Source organism: Aplidium turbinatum, chromosome 4 (genome assembly GCF_918807975.1).
Source record: "Aplidium turbinatum chromosome 4, kaAplTurb1.1, whole genome shotgun sequence".
NCBI classification, from domain to species: domain Eukaryota; kingdom Metazoa; phylum Chordata; class Ascidiacea; order Aplousobranchia; family Polyclinidae; genus Aplidium; species Aplidium turbinatum.
This window is the reverse complement of record NC_137475.1, coordinates 31,529,190-31,546,313: the sequence shown is the minus strand read 5'-3', so window position 1 is coordinate 31,546,313 and position 17,124 is coordinate 31,529,190. Positions and strand designations below refer to the sequence as shown.

The window sequence follows — 17,124 nt, the reverse complement described above, 5'->3', positions numbered from 1 at the left end:
TACGCTATTGTCCAGTCGCAATTAGTTTAATGTGTGTGTTGCAGAATTGTGCAAAGCTGAGTTAATTAAAGCACAAATGGAGCTCAAATCTCGGATTTGGATAAATGACTCTGATGCCACCCCGAAATACAACAGTCCGTTGCTGAGGTCCAAGTCGCAGGTGAGTTGTCAAGCGGAAGTTACATAGAAGTTGTGTCTTTTTCCGATGGCACAGCTTTATTATGCAAATTCTAATTTATGTCAGTGAATTGAAGCCATTACATTCTCGTGATAAACTGAAAGAAAATGAGCAATAGAAAAATGACTACCGGTACCACATTTTTCACCCTTACACAACCAAGCAATCATCAATGGCGTTTTCATGTGCAATCGTTTCAAAAAAGCAACACTTTTGCCCTTATCAAATCCTAACCTTTGTAAGACGATTTTTTCACTATTATTTTAAATCAACTCGGCTTTCTGATTTCAGGAACTGTTTAAAAGCCCACTGCCAAGGTACAACGATAGCTTGAACGATTCCATGGTGAGTATTTGTAGTTATTTTCGATTCAAACCAGTTGATGGTGAAGCGAGTCTACCTGGAAACTGCCTCTAAAACTAAATTCTCATAGCATGCAAAATTACTTGCGGCATTGTACCTTCGGCCAGCAGTCGCAGCATTTCAGCGATTGTAGACTTCAGGCTATCTCGAAGTATCCACGCTGCCAAAAATCGACTCGCGCTCGCATTGATGACTGCATCCGCTGCAGTTGCATGCAGCAGCAGCAACAAACGACAGCAAAGTCATCCCACATGCCTTTTAAAACTAAACAGCAGTTTGAAACTTAGCATTAGGACCAATCTGAAAAAAATTATAGCGTTTAATTGCTTCAACTAAGTATTGGCACGCAGTGGCTTCAACTCCCCATTTTCTTCTAACTTATGCTTTCAGGATTTTTCTGGAAGGTTTTCAGAAAGTGAGAGCTTTGGAAGTAACACAACAATTACAGCAGGTTAGACAACTTTCTTTGTGTTTATATGTACATTGTACAATGCTGCTTTTAACCGGCTTTATATGGTTGCGTTCTAAAACAACAATTTTCTTTATATTTGAAGGTTCCTCGGCTGCTAGCTTTCAAGCCAGTGCTCACCTGAGCAAAAGTTGCGCCAGTGTGGAAAGCAGCATGCTGAGTCATCTTTCTAATCGCAATACGCTGAGTCAGCAATCTGATCACAATGATGGCTCACATTTTTTCAGTGAGTTTTTTTTCACCATCAACTCGACCAAATTTTACATCATCAGGCATTAAAAGCGATAGTGCTAGATTCCGTTTACGGTTGCAATCTTTTGCACATTTGTAATTAACTCACTTTAAAGCTGAATCTAGCCCGCAAATCAGCCACTGTTGCATTTATTCAAAGTCTGCAGACGTTGAATTATTGTCAAAGTGTGACTAGTTTGCTGGCTGAGGATTCAGTGTGAAGCCACGACAACAGAAAAGATGTTTTGATGACCAAGAAGTATGGTGCACTCTACACTATATCACAATTCAAGCTTACGCATTAACCATTTCACCTCAATTTTACATTGTTTAAATGCAAAATTACAGCGTTTTATTGCGAACCAGGTACTGGCGATTTATCTCACAACGCTGATAAATTATTCGGGAAAAGCGTGGAGGATGTCGATGATATGACTAGAAGGGCCACCATGGGATCGAATGAGGTCAAGTCGAACCGCGCATTCCACACCCGACCCAGTCTCTTTGGTATGTGCTTCGATTGCTTATCTGATGGAAAAGTATTTCAGCAGAGCTTTTCTGCTCTAAAAGGAACACAGTTGCGTTTGCGCAACGAAGATCTCAACGTGACGGTGGATTTTCGGATAATTTTTTAGCTTGTAGCACATTTAGTTGATTGCTGGTTGCTGTGACTGTCAATCTGAAACTATGAAAACAGAATTTTGTGTTTGACCCCCCCCCCCCCCCCCCAAATAAAAGGCATTTATGTTCTTAATTGAAGCTACCTCTGTACTTTCACTTTCTTGCATTAATATTTTCTAACCAAGGATTCGTGGAGGACCGTGTTAAATAGCTCGCGAAGAGTTTCTAACTTATTTTAATCGTGATTATTTTTGCACAAAACAACTTCTTTTTTTAATTATTCCAGCAATGCTTGCGTTAACTTTTCAAAGTTGTTCTCAATGACTATATCCCCATGTATTCTCTTCAAACAACATTCAAACATTTGCTGTTTGAGAATTTTGAGCAGTTGTTCTCGTAGAGGAGCTGGAGATCTCCGGTTCCCATTTGCGCCAGGGGATCGTTTAAAGACACAATGTATAGCACAATCCTCATTATAATAACAGCCATTGTCATGTTACAACAGCGAGAGCCACAAAAAAGCTACTGCTTCAGACATTTTGTGTCGGAGCTTTTCCATTTCCACCGAATTTATAGCTGACAGAAACGTTCTCACCTGACGTTAGGTCATGACGTTTGTTTCAGGATACTGTCGTCGTTCTTCTTTTCAAAATGAACGCGAACTGTGGCAAGAGGTTTCACAGTTGCAGTCTCACCGCCATCGATCCGACATGAGTAGGTCTTCCCGCATGTCATTAATATCTTTTTCAAGCAATTTTGCACTAACGCCAAATCCTTCAAACCACAAATCTGGTGCATTTCAATCTGAAAACCGATCTACGATTTCGTCCGGTCGCTTTTTGCTTCTCTCTTTGCTACTACTGTTGCGGCACTTTCTGAGGGTTTTTCGGAGAAAATATGGCATGATATAGACAAAAATAAAACCTTTGTTGACTCGATAAGTTTAACAGTCCCCGTCAAGAAAATCTATTTCAAAATCATTTTGCAGCATGTTTATTTGGAGCAACTTGTGTGTGGGCTTCTGCTCAGTGGAGCATCGCTTGGTTTGCGATATCTCATCCCCAATGCCACATATTTCAAATTTCTGTAGTCTTCTGATGTGTTTGAAAATGCATCTAATCTAGGAACGATGAGATGCTAACGTTTTGCACGTGAGACCGGAATGCATCTTTAGAGTGAATGTGTTACGTAACTGTTATGCTTACCATTACTTCACATTGCACTCTTAACCCAGCGATGGATTGGCCTGATGGTGCAAACAAAACTTTACGGTTCAATTTCAGACTTTTATGCATCTCTGATCGCAGTGTACTGTATGTTGTCACAATGGGCGCTAATAAAAGCATTATTTTACAATTGAAAGCGTTAACGGTGGCTTTTCTCACTCATGCTTGACGTGCAGTTGGTGTTGTTCAGTGTAAAGATTTGCTTTGAATCGCCATTCCCGAAATGTCCGAAACGATTGTTATATATGACCGCTTTTTCTATTTGTACAGAATTTGGTTAAGCTGTCTGTAGAAAGAGCTGATTTTCCTAATAAAGACGTTGAAACACAACATTTCAGTGTATGTTTCACCAACAGACTTCCGTCGAGTCATGGAGGAACCTGATGATCCCAATTACGACCATACCTTACACAGGGTTGCCGAGTTGCAGAGGCGCAATTCAAAGCAACTCGCCCACATGAAGTCTTCGTACCCCATCGAAACTCAGGTTTGATTTTTACTGTAGCATAGTGCTAATTTGCATTCGTCACGATTGAAATATTGCCAATTTTAACAGCATTCTAATGTATCAATGTGTTAAGAACCGACTTGGAACATTTCTTGGCGGTTTCAGGTGCCAACGAAGCTTGAAATGTGATCTACCACAGTGTGGTATTTTCGTATAGCCAACAGCGTGATTAGTCTTCTTGTTTTAAGAAACACGCAACGTCTCTGACGCTACAATCAACCTTTTCTTTCAACTGCTTTGCCAGATCGTCGCAGTTGTATGATTGCAACTGTGTTATAAGTTTGTGTTGAACCATGTTACCTGTCGCCAAAAGTTTATCGTTCTTTTTTATTATGTTACATTCCAGTGAATAAAAGCCTCAGCTAGGTGATTCTTCTGTTTATCACACACAGATCATATAATTGTGCTCTACAGCAAGGGTCTAAAAGAGGGCTAGGACTAAAAACGTGCTGCAATTTGAAAAAAAAACTGTTGATTAGTCAAGTTATACCAGAAACACGCAGATGGATCACAATTACGTTACACTGGCACCAGTATTTTGTACTTTGATTTGCCATCGCTTGATGTGTTGGTGTAACAAAAGTGGGTACTGGGCAGTAACAAACATTTTTTTAGGGTCGAACACCGAGCAAGTGTGACGAGGCGGTACGCATGGGTGACTCCACAAGAACCCTTCGACGAATCAGCGAGCTTCACGAGTCCTCACATGCCCCGCCCCTCGACAGCGACCAACGCAGCACAAGTAACACCTTCAAGTCCTTCATATGATCAAATCAATTTTTTAAGTTGCTTTTTTTCCTGAAGCATGGTTAAGATTGTGCAGTGCAAATAGCAACACACGCATGCAATGTATACTGTACACATGTCCATTCACACGAGATCAATTCGGCATTTTAAGCGGCTATAAATTTTCAGTATGAAGTCTTCATAATACAGTACTTTAAAGCAGTTGATCATATCAATATGCTTTAAAACGTTTAGTAATTTTAAATAATGAAACTTCTTGAACCGTGGTGAACTCGTTTCTTCGTTCTTCCCACGAGTAAAATTGCTGTTTGTTAATTCTAAATAAACTCGAAATCTGTAATCCCCTCTTTGATAATTTTATATTGCATCACTTTCTCCGTCAATACTTCTTGACTGGGTCTTCAGAAAATCATTCAAAAATTAATTAAATGTTAAAAATGCTCAACATGTATGTTGTAATACCATCAGACCTGCTGTTTGTCAAAAGTTCGAAATGCTTTTAGTTCGGACTCTTCCTGGATACCGCTCTGCATCTCACTTGGATCCTGAGTTGCAACATCATGGAATTAAACGAAGCCATCTTCCAACCTCCAGCCAAGATGTTCATCGTAGCGCAAAGGTGCAGTTTGTTTGAAGAAATTGACATTTTTGCCTTAACGTCGCAGCTCCTGATAATGTGGATTTTTTTTATCAATTGCAGTATGTTTGCTTTGAAAAATCCTTTACAAGCGTGGAATGTGCTAGTTTCCGTCTACCTGAGTTCTGCTACTGTTTTTATATCCGGTTGTCTCAAGCCATCGATGTTAAATATAATTTCATTATTTACCGTAGATTCCTAGCAAGAAAGTTTTGTTTTTTTTATTAGTGGTGTCAGAAAGACAGTTAGTATCATTGGAATGGTTTCATCGCTTCTGCACACTAGCTGATATTATTGCAGATTTTTGATTTAGCGTCATTTGTAACACCAAGCAGATTTTTTATACATCGTGGCGTCATGGTCACGTTCGACTTAGCAATTCCCACCAACTGGTTTCAATTATAATCTTCAGAGCCGTCGAGAAACCATATGCGGATTGCCATACACTTCCGGCGCCAACGCAACCTCACTAGAGTGCAATAAAGTAAGTCCAATGTTTGATGATGGAAATTATTTATTTTGAATCTAATCATAGCACGAAAATTGAATAGGTGTTTGATTCTATTATAAAGTTTTGTGTTTTCTGGGAAATTACCCCTACCCGGATTTTCTTCAAAAATTGCTTTTTTCGGCTAAGTTACATTCATTGTTCAGAAAAGTTTAAATTGTAAATCGTATTAATTGAGTTTAACTTTTCACACCACTTCACATTTATCATAAAATCAAATTAACACCGAAAAACTTCTCAAAACAGGAAAACTCTATTAAAAAAGGCACGATGTTCGATATCCCATTCACTCCGCCTGCCTTCAAACGGAACAAGACCAGTAAAGCCAAACAACTCTCCGGCAACAGTGAGTGCATTAACCAGCTGCTTTTTACTTTGGAATTGTGCTCTTAAACTTTACTCACTCGGTCATTTACTAACTATTCTGTCAGCAGTTCTTAATAGCGTTTCAATATCGTCACTTGCTGGTGCGATGTGAAACGAAGAATCTTTTTCCTGCTTAGCAGTTTGCATTGACTTAGTGGAGCAAGTACAACATGTTTTTACCGAATTGTCGTTTTTTGAGGAAACTTGTCGTTTAAAGCGCTTAAAGCTTGCAACGGTGGTTTACCGTCAAACGAATGACTGACTGCCAAGAACCAACTCGAGGAAGACTTTTCGTAATTGGTGATGAATACTTCCATTTAGCAACGAAAGCAAAAGAAACTTTGTTAATTAAAAATGAGCCAACTTTAAATATTACTTCAACTTCAAAAACGTATTGTGCTGTTCAATCAATGTCGATGCAAGGAACTTATTTAGTTCTCATACCAGTTACCACCCGTTCAAGATCGAAAGTATCAACTGAAGCTGAGAATGAGCCCGGGTCGTCTTCTCGTCCCAGTAGCTCTGCGAAAAAGACGCCAAGTTTGGTGAGCTTCTTCGATGCTTTTTTGATGTAGCTTGTGTCAAATGTGCGGCTTTTACTTGTAAGTAAAGGCTGACAGAATTATACAGCAACTGGTGGAAGGCCTAATCATTGAGTTAAGTTGTGGCATTGCATCGCTGGGTTCAATTACAGTTACACAGTGTGGATGGAGTAGTACGCTACCAAGTATTGAGGTAGTATATTTTGTTAGTCTACCAACTATTGCAACTATTGTTATTCTCAGTCTTAATAGATAACTTCACATTAGTTGTTCAAATGCAAAACTGCCTGGATTAACTTCTACAATTTAAAGTCAAACATGATTTTCAAGCTCACAGAATGTCAAAGAGCATGACGGATTTTGAACTTAATTTCAACAGAAACTTTGTCTCAAACAACTCGAGGTTGACTGATGTTCTGACATCATCGTTTTTTTTTTTAATTGTTAACCTCGCATTACAATGTTCAGATAAATCGCATGAGAAAACCACTTGGGAAACTGAATTTGAAGAAGTGATGGAAGTTGGTATCCACAACTCTCAAGTTTATTTTACAAAGATTTCACATCGCTATTGTGACGCGTTTGATTTTTAGTTGATTGTGCTATTGCCGAACCGATGTGACGACTGCCCTTTGCTGTTAGCTTATGAACTGCTGTTAGATCTTTACTGTTAGCCCTTTGCTGTTTGCACTATGAACTAACTAACGAGGGAGAAATATATCCTCTTCCCTTTGTTAAGCCCTTCCCTGAATTTGTAACTCACCCCATTTATGTCGACATGCCATTACCGTTTGAGCCATTGCAATAAGACAACATGTCAAAGTGCACAACTGCACATATTTTCATTTGCTGTCGTGCCAGCCGCTCCCTATAAACCGCCATTCTTTTTTTGTAATTAAATAGCTTCTTCTAATGAGGGAGGAATTCAAAATCGAATGACAAACGTGTGTAAGTGTATATTTGTAAGACGTTTTTCGGCTTGTGGTTTTGTGTACATAACTTCCGTTTTAACTTGCACATGTATTTGCTTGAAGTAGCTTTTTTAGTCCGTCGATTCTGTGTTTTTGTCAATCATTGTGCTAACATTTCCTGCTCTTGCTAAATTGCTATGATCAGCTTACTTACCATTCGAATAACCCCCTACACGATGTAAGTTACAAAAGCGAAGCTGTGAAACTTTAACGTTACAAGAATTTTGTAATTAACTGTAAGCGATGAACTAAAGCGTATAAAAGCAATTATATTCATCACAACTATCACAAGAACTCGTAAATTTGTTGTGTAACCCTATTTTTCTGTGTAGCATACTTCCCAGCGAAACAACACTAAGTGTTGGTTATTATAGCGGAATGATGTTTCTGGCGATTGCAGTTTCGCAAAGTTTCATTAAATGATCGCTTCTGTTACCACATAGTTGTGATGACGTGTGATATTCCAGATGTCCTACATAGCCATAAACTTTCCCAGAAGTCTTTAATACTACAATAACCTATCATGCAAATTATTAGAAATCTCTTAACAAACCAAGACCAATTTGGTCTGAACTCCGGTATCATTCGCAAAATATTAATTTTTTATAATTTCAACACACTTATCAGTGTCCTGATGGTTGATATATCTATTGGCGATTTTTTTCTCTGCAAGCACCATTAGACACACCAACGAAGAACACTCCCCCTCGTCAGTTAGCCCCTGTAGGTTACACAGGAATAGCAAGTTGTCATAGATTGCAGCCTGTCTTGTTTGAATTCTTAGGTAATGTACTCAACGATTTTCAGCGATTGCTGTGGCCTGCCTACGTGCTTAAACCTTTGCAATGACAGCATCAGCTGGAACAATTTTAATTATTGAGGTCCTTCAAAATGTTTTAGTAGTTCAGCTTGATTGACAGCCGGAATTTCTGCTAGGAAAGAATTAAGTGTGGTAAATTAGCCACGTTCTGTGTGTATAAAAAGTTAGGTAGCCTATTTCGGGAATACGAAGAAATAACCAAATACGTTGTTGGTCAAGCCGCATCTACGTATAGTCTAAGAAATCGATGAAGTTTGTCAAGTGCAAATGTTGTTTACACTATAATTTGCGCGGTTGCCTTTGCACCGCTTTACAAATAGATGGAAGCAACACTTATCTACTGTAATACAGAGGCAAAAAACGTTATACGACATTTGTGAATGGAACATCGAATTATTCCACCATCAGTTATTCTCAACCAAGTGCATATAGCAAAGCCGTCCAATTTCAAAGATATTTTTCAGACACAAATGAACTTAGTCACACGTTTCTCCAAAGTGTTTGAAATCACTACATGACTTGAATAAACTTTGGGTTCAGTGAATGTACAGGTGCACATGAAGTTGGATTCAAGTCGTTTATTGTTGGCATTTTGACTGCACTTGATTTTGGCCTCACTTTGTTTATCCTCACAAGCATTGGAAAAGTAGAAGGCATTTCCAGACTGCGAAAGTTCTGTTCTGCCCACTGGGCGCAGTGAATTTTCTACAAAAATAAAGAATACGTGTAAGTTTTACTAATTTCGGATAGAGTCTTCTCAATTGGGCTAGGGGAGAGTGGGGTTAGTTGGAAGGCGGGGTTAGTTGAAAAATAATCATTTTTTTAACTCTCGATAACTTTTTTAAATATTTACTGCCAACATGTGAAGTAGTTTATAAAAACACATAATCCATGTTAGTTTCGATTTGTTGAGTCAAGGTCTACCTGTTTGGCTGACAATTTTGTATTTTCCTACTTTCGAAGTAAAATTTTTGGCGTATTAAAAAACATCTTATGCGTCGATATCGTTAAAGATAGGCAGAAGTTTTTTGGTGTGTGTCATCTGTAGGTGTTCAGCAACACTAAGACATAAACAAATTTTAGTCCAATGCGCCATGCTTGAATATTTTAGGAAAATAGTTTGTCATATGCTAATGGGGCTAGTTGGAAAATAGTGGGTGGGCTTAGTTGGAAAGTGGTTTGATAACGGTATGACTATGTAGTACGATACGAGTATATCGTCGTGGTATGATAATAAGTAGTATAAGCTCCAATGTATTTGTTTTAAGCAGACATACATTGTAAAATTTTAATTTGAATAACTTGGAAAGTGCTATATATACGACATCACAAGTTTTAACAATGCGTTTAATAAAAAATGGTTTTACGATGATTAGGTGTAGACTTCATTGCATTTTGATTTTAAAGCAGGTAAACATATTTGCTTACAATCCCATGTAATTGTTTGTTGGTTGAAAAAAGAGTATCCAGTTCATTAGTGGGCATTAAACTGACGTTTTTCAACTAACCCCAGGCATGGGGTTAGTTGAAAAATCAATTGTATGTTTGTTTATTTTAAATTTTCATTAAAAGCTGAATTGACTCAATACTTATTTTTGGTTGTATGATAGAGGACACCATAGATGATAATTTAAGCCTCTTCAAGTTGTCAGGTTATACACCAATTGTTTTAAATTTCAATTTAAAAAAAAATCTTTCCGACTAACCCCACTCTCCCCTATATGGTGAGACCGAACCGTCCAACTAAATTGTGTAGCCCAAAACATGAAATTAAAGAGGGTAAACCTTGGCCTTTTTGTACAGTAAAAATATTTTCAATCACCGTTTATTTTATCTTAAGATTTAGAAAGCGCAGTTCGACTTAGATTAATATGATTTAAAAATCTTTCCGACTCGACAGCCCTTAAAACAGTAGACTACCGTATTCCTCAACGTTTTATCGGTAGGCCATTCACCAAGCAGGCTTACCTGCCCTAAATCTTTTCTTCCGGAAAGATCTAACGCAGATTCAAAACTTCTCAATCTTTTGTGATCTTCTTTATGTTTGTCCAACCACAACAAAAGCATCTAAAAACACGTTTGGCTTCGTATAAAAATATTACATTAGCGCTACATTTACTTCATGAACAAACAATCAATGGTTTGTTTGTCAGAAACAAAAAGGAAAGTGTGGGACCCATGGAACGTTTTTTTTTTTTTATTAATTGGCTACCATGTCTACAAATTAAATTAAAATTTCCTAATTTTTTTCTCTACATTATCGTTGGACTAACCTACCTCCACAACTAATTCATTTTTTATTTTAATAGTGTATGATAAGAAACTTTTAAAAGTTTGTCAAATTGTTCCAAAGGTCCCATCCATGCGTCACCAATGGGACCTTTGAAACAGTATTTAACCACTCCTGTCAAACAATCTGAAAATTTTAAATTTCTGTATCATTTGCAAAACGTATTTAACAAACAAAACAGGAGAGCCATAGCAGGCTATACCAACTCTTTTCTTTTGAGTATTTTAAATAACAAGAAATGAACAAACGCACAACGCAGACTTAGGTTCATTATTGTATTTAAAATTCATCACTTACAGTTTTCTGCAGTTGTTATTCAGAAAATAGACCTTTTTTGATTAATTTGGCTTAAAAGTAGGCAAAACCTAAAAGACGAGGGTCTAATAAAACGCTTTGGGATAGTCTGTTCGATTGGTCCCTTATAGTCACAAAATGTAAAAACGACTTTTTAACTTGTGTAAGCTCAGCTTGGGTAGGCTAAACCTATATTCGCATTTAAGCTTAATACTTTTACTTGTCAATGGGCTACAACTTATAGGTAGCTATAGGCTATGCTTATTTGGACTAAAGAAAAGAGAGCGAAAAGCTTGTTTCACCTATGAAATTACACAAAACGCTATTTACAGTCAAAAACGCAACAAATCTCCACTTTTCTGGTTTTGATTTGAAATAGTTATACAGTGTAATTGGTGTTTCCCAAACGAAAAAAAAAATCTTTACATTTTACAGGGGACTAAGTAATCCGATGTTCCATTGGTCCCACTTTATCCGTAGGTCTCACATCTCCCCAACATAGTAGGCTACAAGTTTGAAATATGCAAGTACAGTAATATACACCATGCACAAGTTCCCGTAGGCTAATGACAAGGAGACAACAAGACTATAATTCATTAGACTTAAGATTTAAGCATCTTAAATCATATCTTAAGAAATGTTTAGAATTTCATTGCCATGTTTTCCTCCACACCACTCGCCAGCAGATCATTTCTGAATCTCGGATAAAAGATAAGTCGGCAAAGCCGAATATCTAATAAAACCTCAAAGCAAGCGTCCCAACATTTTCTCATTTTGCCTTCTTAGGCCCATGTGAATAAAATGATGAATGCAATTACCCAGGTTAGCCGACTTTGAAGATTGAATGAACACTGTAGAATGGATAATAAAATTGTTCAACCTTTACAAGTAGAAGTAGGCTAAGGCTAATCTAAAATAGACCTATCAATGAATTTAACGTGCAAGTTTTTCAGCTTAAAACTTAGCAGACGCCCATTACTTTACCTGACAAACTTTCGTTTTTTGTTCTTTGTGTTTATTTTCTAATTGCGCGATGTCTTCTCGAGTTAATCCAAGGTTGTATGCAAGCAGCGCCCACTCATACCCGATGTATTTGCTGAGGTACTCCATCACAGATGGAGTAAGAATATCGTTCACTTTAACATTCTACGGCACATCAATTTTTATGTAAAAATTCTTTGCTTTTTTGTTGACCTGACTGGCCACTAGCCGAAAGTCAAGTTTTCGATACACGAATTTTGCTGTCAGGAGCGTGCCGCAGTTTACCCACGCCTGGTCTAAAGGCTATTTGTTTACAGTGTTTGGATGTAGGCCTATGATGTAGGGTAGTCTTCTCCGTCCTCCAAAAGTCGAACTCTTTAGTTGGCTTCTAGAATCTGAATTCTAGGGTTAGACAGTTAAATGTAGCCAAGCAAACATTTTTCCGTTTAAACGACGTAGGCCTAATGCATAATATTGTTTTTCAGGTGCAGGCCTGAGCATTGAGCTTTATGTTACGTCTGATTATTATCTTACATTTACAATAGTTTTGACATGTCTTGCTATAATAAGAGGTACCGGTATCCCAAATATGAGTTGAGGACTCAGGTAAGTTTTGGTTTTGACTTAAATTACTGGACTGTCATGAATAACTTGTTATAGGCCTAAAGTTATTACAGAACTTGAATAGGTAAACGTCAACCGATAATGAACTTACAGTTTTAGATTGTTCTTTATTTACAACGTCTTCCTTTGGAGGAATTGCTTCTTGTTCGATTCCTTTTTGTGCCATTTTTCTTTTTTTGAGAAAAGTAAACGGCCTTCCTGAAAACATTAAAAAAACGATATTATTTTAGGTTTATTCAAAATCAAATAAAAATAACCTACACCTAAACCAAAAGCCAAGCCTGCATTATTTTTTAATGTGTTTTCTTTAAAAAATGTCGTCATATTCAACCACACCACAGTAGTAGACCTAATAGCTACTTTTAAGTTTATAAGTAGGCTAATGCATGTCTTTTTCTACACAAGATTTGTAAATGCAGTAATAACTCGCATTACAGGTAGTCAGGGAGGGCAATTGCCCCCTCCCTCATCGAAATGTTTTTATTTAACATTTCACTTTCTGTTACAGCATCATTCAACAAAGTTTTACTATGGATTTAGGCTGAAAGTACTCTCTGAATGCGCAATTGTAAGTTATTTTTCAACATTTTCTGGGAAGAGGCCTCCCAGAGCTCTTTCCGGGTGCTTCACTTCCGCCAACTCATTGCCAAGCTTAACTACATCCCTGCTTACATATTAAGCCTGAGCTGGAAGGGTTTAGGCTACTCACCTATGCAGCACCATATTGTTTCTGGCATGATCACCTTATTAGTAGCCTACTATTTACATTGATGGAGTTTTTTTATGTTTCCCAAAATGTAGTTGCAAAATCACAATCGTTTTGGTCTGTAGGCTATGGTAATGTATCGTATTTCACAAAAATCGCAATGGGCAACCTGCATCTTTTTTGTTGATTGAACCCTTGTTGAAGACCCCTGATTTAGGACAGCGTTATAGAATAAAAATGAAGTTGTCGTTGTAAATGAATAGACATAGATAACCTGTTTAGTCCACACAAAAAAATGCATATAACAAATGACACATTGTTTTGAAAAATGGGCTGTTTATTTTCCTTAAAGCTACATTTAAATGCTTTTTGAGTAAGAGCTGACAAGTCAATGAATGATTCTACAGCGCTTTATCCCACATGTTTCAATTTGCCACAGCTTCTTTTCCTTATTTATTTGGTGCAAATATAAGCTATCGTGCTCTGAATTATAAATTAACTTTCTATAAGTATACCGACAATCTCTAGGTAGGCTTCATTTACACTTACCTTGCTTATAGAAAGATATCAATAAGGTCAAAATCTTCAATCTGAAGCTATGATAATTTCCAACAGATTTGAGCAGAATTGATTAAATCTTTAGGTTGTCAGTGAACCGGACGACCCTTGCCGAGAGTACTTTCAAAATATTGTTGCCTTTTGTATTGATCTTGTCATCAATACTAAGTGAAATTGGACACCACTGTCAGCACGACATATTCAACAAGTTTTGAAATGATTTCGTACATTTGTAAGTTCGACAGCAACGTGTAATATTCTCATGATCATTGAATTGATTTTTTATGTTTAATGTAATCTGACACTACCGCGTCAAGAAATCAATGGCTATAGGGTTGATTTGTTGACAAAATTTTCGTTTTGAGTAACGTTTTCTGAATTTACAATGTCAAATGTTGTTTGCAAACTATAACTATTTCTTATAAGGCGTTGCGACCGTGCCCTATTTTAAACTGATTGTCCTGCTTTTGTATCATGCACGCTATAAAGTCCGCGTTTTGTCGCTTCTACCTTTTTCTGGAACTCTGCTATATGTTTGTCATATAGCCTATTGTTTTTTTTCGTTGTGATGGTCAGAAATAAAAACAAGCTAAACTATCGCGAATTTAATAATGATTAAAACCGACCAGCCAAAAGAAGTTGCAAATTGCAAGGCCTGAAAGTTTCACATAGGCAATTAGGCATACTTGTGGAAGCTTTGAAACATTGACGCAGGCCTGGTTAACGAGATTAACAGTAGTTTCCGCCTCTTGCGCAAGTTCTATTTGCATGTGAATTAACACCAAAAACATGGCCGCCGTGTAATCAAAGGACACATCTTCGACCCAGAAGACTCATTTAAGAATTCCATTTAAGCGACTAGATGCAAGAGACACAAATATGACACTTAGCCCAAATGAAGTGCGCTGTTGCTTAATATCGCCGTTTCTTTGTTTATAAAGTCAGCAGCTTCAACAGAGCTATCGATGCAAGCTAGATGACACTTAGCGTATGCAACGTTTGTTAAGAATCAACCGACTGCTTTGTAGAGAAAACTGTCGTAGATCCTGTGAGAGGGGTTGACCTTCAAGGGACACAAACAAGTAAAGCTTCCCTTAAAAAAAAATATCTTAGAGACTTAGACAATGAGAATTTTTAAGCCATATGATCAATTATTGATCATACTATCTTTCGTACGAGTTTTTTCTTCCCGTGTTTTAAATGCTACAAATTCAAGTAATATTATAGCTCATAATAATAATCCGACAAATGAGGTTCTTGGAAACTTGTTTATTTACTTTCAAAGCAACATAGTTGTCACTGTGGAAGATTCGGATGCAGGTTGACGTCATCACGGTGTCAGAGTGACGCCACAGCGGAACAAATTTGTACAAAAACATGAAATGTACCAACAAGAGTAAACCACACAATCTGCGGTACCAGTAAGCCAATAGTACCTACGGACTGCTATATTAGTTGAACACTTTGGGTACAAAGCAATCGACAACCCAGACAGCAAAGTTCTTCATTTTCACATTGATTCAACCTCTGCAATGTAAATGTTGAATCAATGTAAAAATAAAGACCTGCACAGTGCACACTGAATGGAAATGGATTGCACACTGAATCTGAAGCAAGACCATTTGAGGACAGTCATTCACATATTTGGCAATGCTGGATTAATGAAGAGCGGTATGATTTTACAACTTGCAAAGCCCTGGAAAAGGGTAACAACAGCTTTTAGGGTGGAAACTGCCAAAATTCCACGCTAAACGCATGTGCTTTAAAAAAGGAAAGCGTTCAGTTGCATTATATTTTTCACAATGCATAGAACCAAGAGAACGCCTTGCTACTGCATGTTGGTAAAAAAGGCAAAGAGAAGCATAAAACTGCCTTTATATACTGGCTGGCTATATATTAGAACGAAGCATGACAGCAAAACATAATAATTATTAATAGACGCATGATTGATTGGAAGTTTGCAATAAAAGTACTATAGACGGAATTTCAAGACAAAATCTCGATGGAATGAATAAAACCAGTTATTTTTGTTAAAACAAGGTTAAAAACGTTAAAAGTGAAATTTTATAACTTAGAAATAAAACGTCGAATGACACACTCGACGCAAAAGGCAACGTGAACCTAACGCTTGGCTTCCAATCACGTAAACGTGGTTCGACAACCGGTTAAGACGCATGCTGTGGACCACGAGGAAAAAAGACAGGTAAAGCTATTGGCCAACTGACTCTTTCAGTCTGCAAATTAGTCATTTTTACAGTGACTGAACATCCGCAAACGTTGAATCAATGCAAAAATTAAGTAATTAGCTGACTGGACTAAATTATACCTAAAGCATTAAATATTAAAGGGAACTGCATTTTACCATACAGGATCAGTCAACACGTATTAAAAGTAGTGCGTCGGCGTTACGCCATAGGCTGATGAACTCATTCCAATGAACATCAAGCAGTTGAAAAACATTAAGCAACCAAGTCAAAATAGTCACAGAGAAAAGATATTGAAAAAACGACTGCTTAAACAAAAATCGATAGGCTGGACTTCAGTCAGTTCTATAACGTTCTCACAACGTTCCTATACGTAAGGACACGTAAAAATGTTTCATGTAAAAACTTGGATTGTAAACATGCGCTACGAGACAAAAATTCGATTTGGCAAAAAGTTTCGGACGACACAAAGGAATAGGTTACGTCATAATCGCGTCATTATTTTATAGTACGTCATAAATGGCAATGCAGAAAAAAAGAAATAACAAGAATCTAAATCTTCTACACTTCAACAAAACAATTTTTAACGATTGGTCATGGCCAAAAAAACAAAAAACAATTCAGTGGTCACAAAGTTATTGGTTACTTGGAAGGGAAACATTGTAAACCAAAGAAAGGTTTCCAAAATAAACTTTAGGTCACCACGTTGACGTTGCAACGTCATCGACGTCGTTACGTGGACGCGTCATGTAGCGCAAGGTCGACTGGTCATGAAAAGACGCGATTGACGTATTCTCTAATTCCACAAAGCTACAACGATCGATTGAGCAGCTCATTGACGTCAATGTTAGCGGTGAAGCAATCCAAACCGTCATCGTATTCCATCCCTCCGCTCACCTCTGTTGCTGCATTCGCCATGTTTCCAACGTTCTGGCTCATGTCGGGCCTGTAAGAAAGTCGCTGTCAATATGATACGTCACGACTGCATATTTCACGCGAAACTTCACGTTCATAGAAAGAGAGTTTGAAACAATACGAAAAAGTGAGTAAAAAAAATCAAAGAAAACATGGGAAGACACAGTGAAGGATGATCTGACAAAAAGGAACTTAAAAGTTGAATATGCTGATGGAGAACAATGGAGGAGTCGCCGCAAACAACCGTTCGGGATGAAGACCAGGCTTCTTTGAAGCAATATTTAATGACCTACTACACACTAGATGTCTCCCACTATGTGGCCTTCAAGGAACATTGCCTTGTTCATGCCCTGGTCTAATGCTAT

General features: G+C 37.6%; 3 protein-coding genes across 8 annotated transcripts in view; 1 reads left to right on the top strand and 2 right to left on the bottom strand.

Annotated features, from left to right (window-relative positions):
- LOC145768447 (uncharacterized) overlaps positions 1-7,829 on the top strand; it is a 32,850-nt gene extending 25,021 nt beyond the window's left edge. For 2 of the 3 annotated variants that reach the window (XM_082579939.1, XM_082579938.1), the window contains exons 34-45: positions 45-160; positions 470-523; positions 932-992; positions 1,096-1,236; positions 1,608-1,748; positions 3,445-3,575; positions 4,212-4,338; positions 4,847-4,962; positions 5,393-5,464; positions 5,735-5,834; positions 6,290-6,399; positions 6,865-7,829. In XM_082579939.1, coding sequence (XP_082436065.1) covers positions 45-160; positions 470-523; positions 932-992; positions 1,096-1,236; positions 1,608-1,748; positions 3,445-3,575; positions 4,212-4,338; positions 4,847-4,962; positions 5,393-5,464; positions 5,735-5,834; positions 6,290-6,399; positions 6,865-6,912 — 1,217 coding nt within the window. In that variant the 3' untranslated portion in view covers positions 6,913-7,829. The remainder of the gene's footprint in view (positions 1-44; positions 161-469; positions 524-931; positions 993-1,095; positions 1,237-1,607; positions 1,749-3,444; positions 3,576-4,211; positions 4,339-4,846; positions 4,963-5,392; positions 5,465-5,734; positions 5,835-6,289; positions 6,400-6,864) is intronic. The other variant, XM_082579940.1, reaches the window with a different exon arrangement.
- A 119-nt stretch (positions 7,830-7,948) lies between these two features.
- On the bottom strand, positions 7,949-13,761 carry LOC145768448 (uncharacterized). 2 transcript variants are annotated; one of them, XM_082579942.1, is made up of 5 exons: positions 13,632-13,761; positions 12,468-12,574; positions 11,756-11,917; positions 10,156-10,254; positions 7,949-8,892 (listed from the first exon to the last, which is right to left on the bottom strand). In XM_082579942.1, the coding sequence occupies exons 2-5, from the start codon at positions 12,540-12,542 to the stop codon at positions 8,698-8,700; spliced, it is 531 nt and encodes a 176-aa protein (XP_082436068.1). In that variant the 5' UTR covers positions 12,543-12,574; positions 13,632-13,761; the 3' UTR covers positions 7,949-8,697. The 2 variants fall into 2 exon arrangements, with proteins under 2 accessions (XP_082436068.1, XP_082436067.1); XM_082579941.1 differs by lacking the exon at positions 13,632-13,761 and adding an exon at positions 13,086-13,510.
- Positions 13,762-14,900: 1,139 nt separating this feature from the next.
- The window catches only part of LOC145768785 (signal transducer and activator of transcription 5B-like), a 37,489-nt gene continuing 35,265 nt past the window's right edge, over positions 14,901-17,124 (bottom strand). For all 3 annotated transcript variants that reach the window (XM_082580378.1, XM_082580377.1, XM_082580376.1), the window contains exon 19: positions 14,901-16,790. In XM_082580378.1, coding sequence (XP_082436504.1) covers positions 16,655-16,790 — 136 coding nt within the window. In that variant the 3' untranslated portion in view covers positions 14,901-16,654. The remainder of the gene's footprint in view (positions 16,791-17,124) is intronic.

Excerpts from the sequence above, each read along its gene's own strand:
- LOC145768448 (XM_082579941.1), bottom strand. The coding sequence starts at position 13,113 with ATGCCAGAAACAATATGGTGCTGCATAG. Across the intron at positions 12,575-13,085 it reads AACAATATGGTGCTGCATAG|GAAGGCCGTTTACTTTTCTC; the intron begins GTGAGTAGCCTA and ends TAATGTTTTCAG. Across the intron at positions 10,255-11,755 it reads AAAAAACGAAAGTTTGTCAG|ATGCTTTTGTTGTGGTTGGA; the intron begins GTAAAGTAATGG and ends ACGTGTTTTTAG.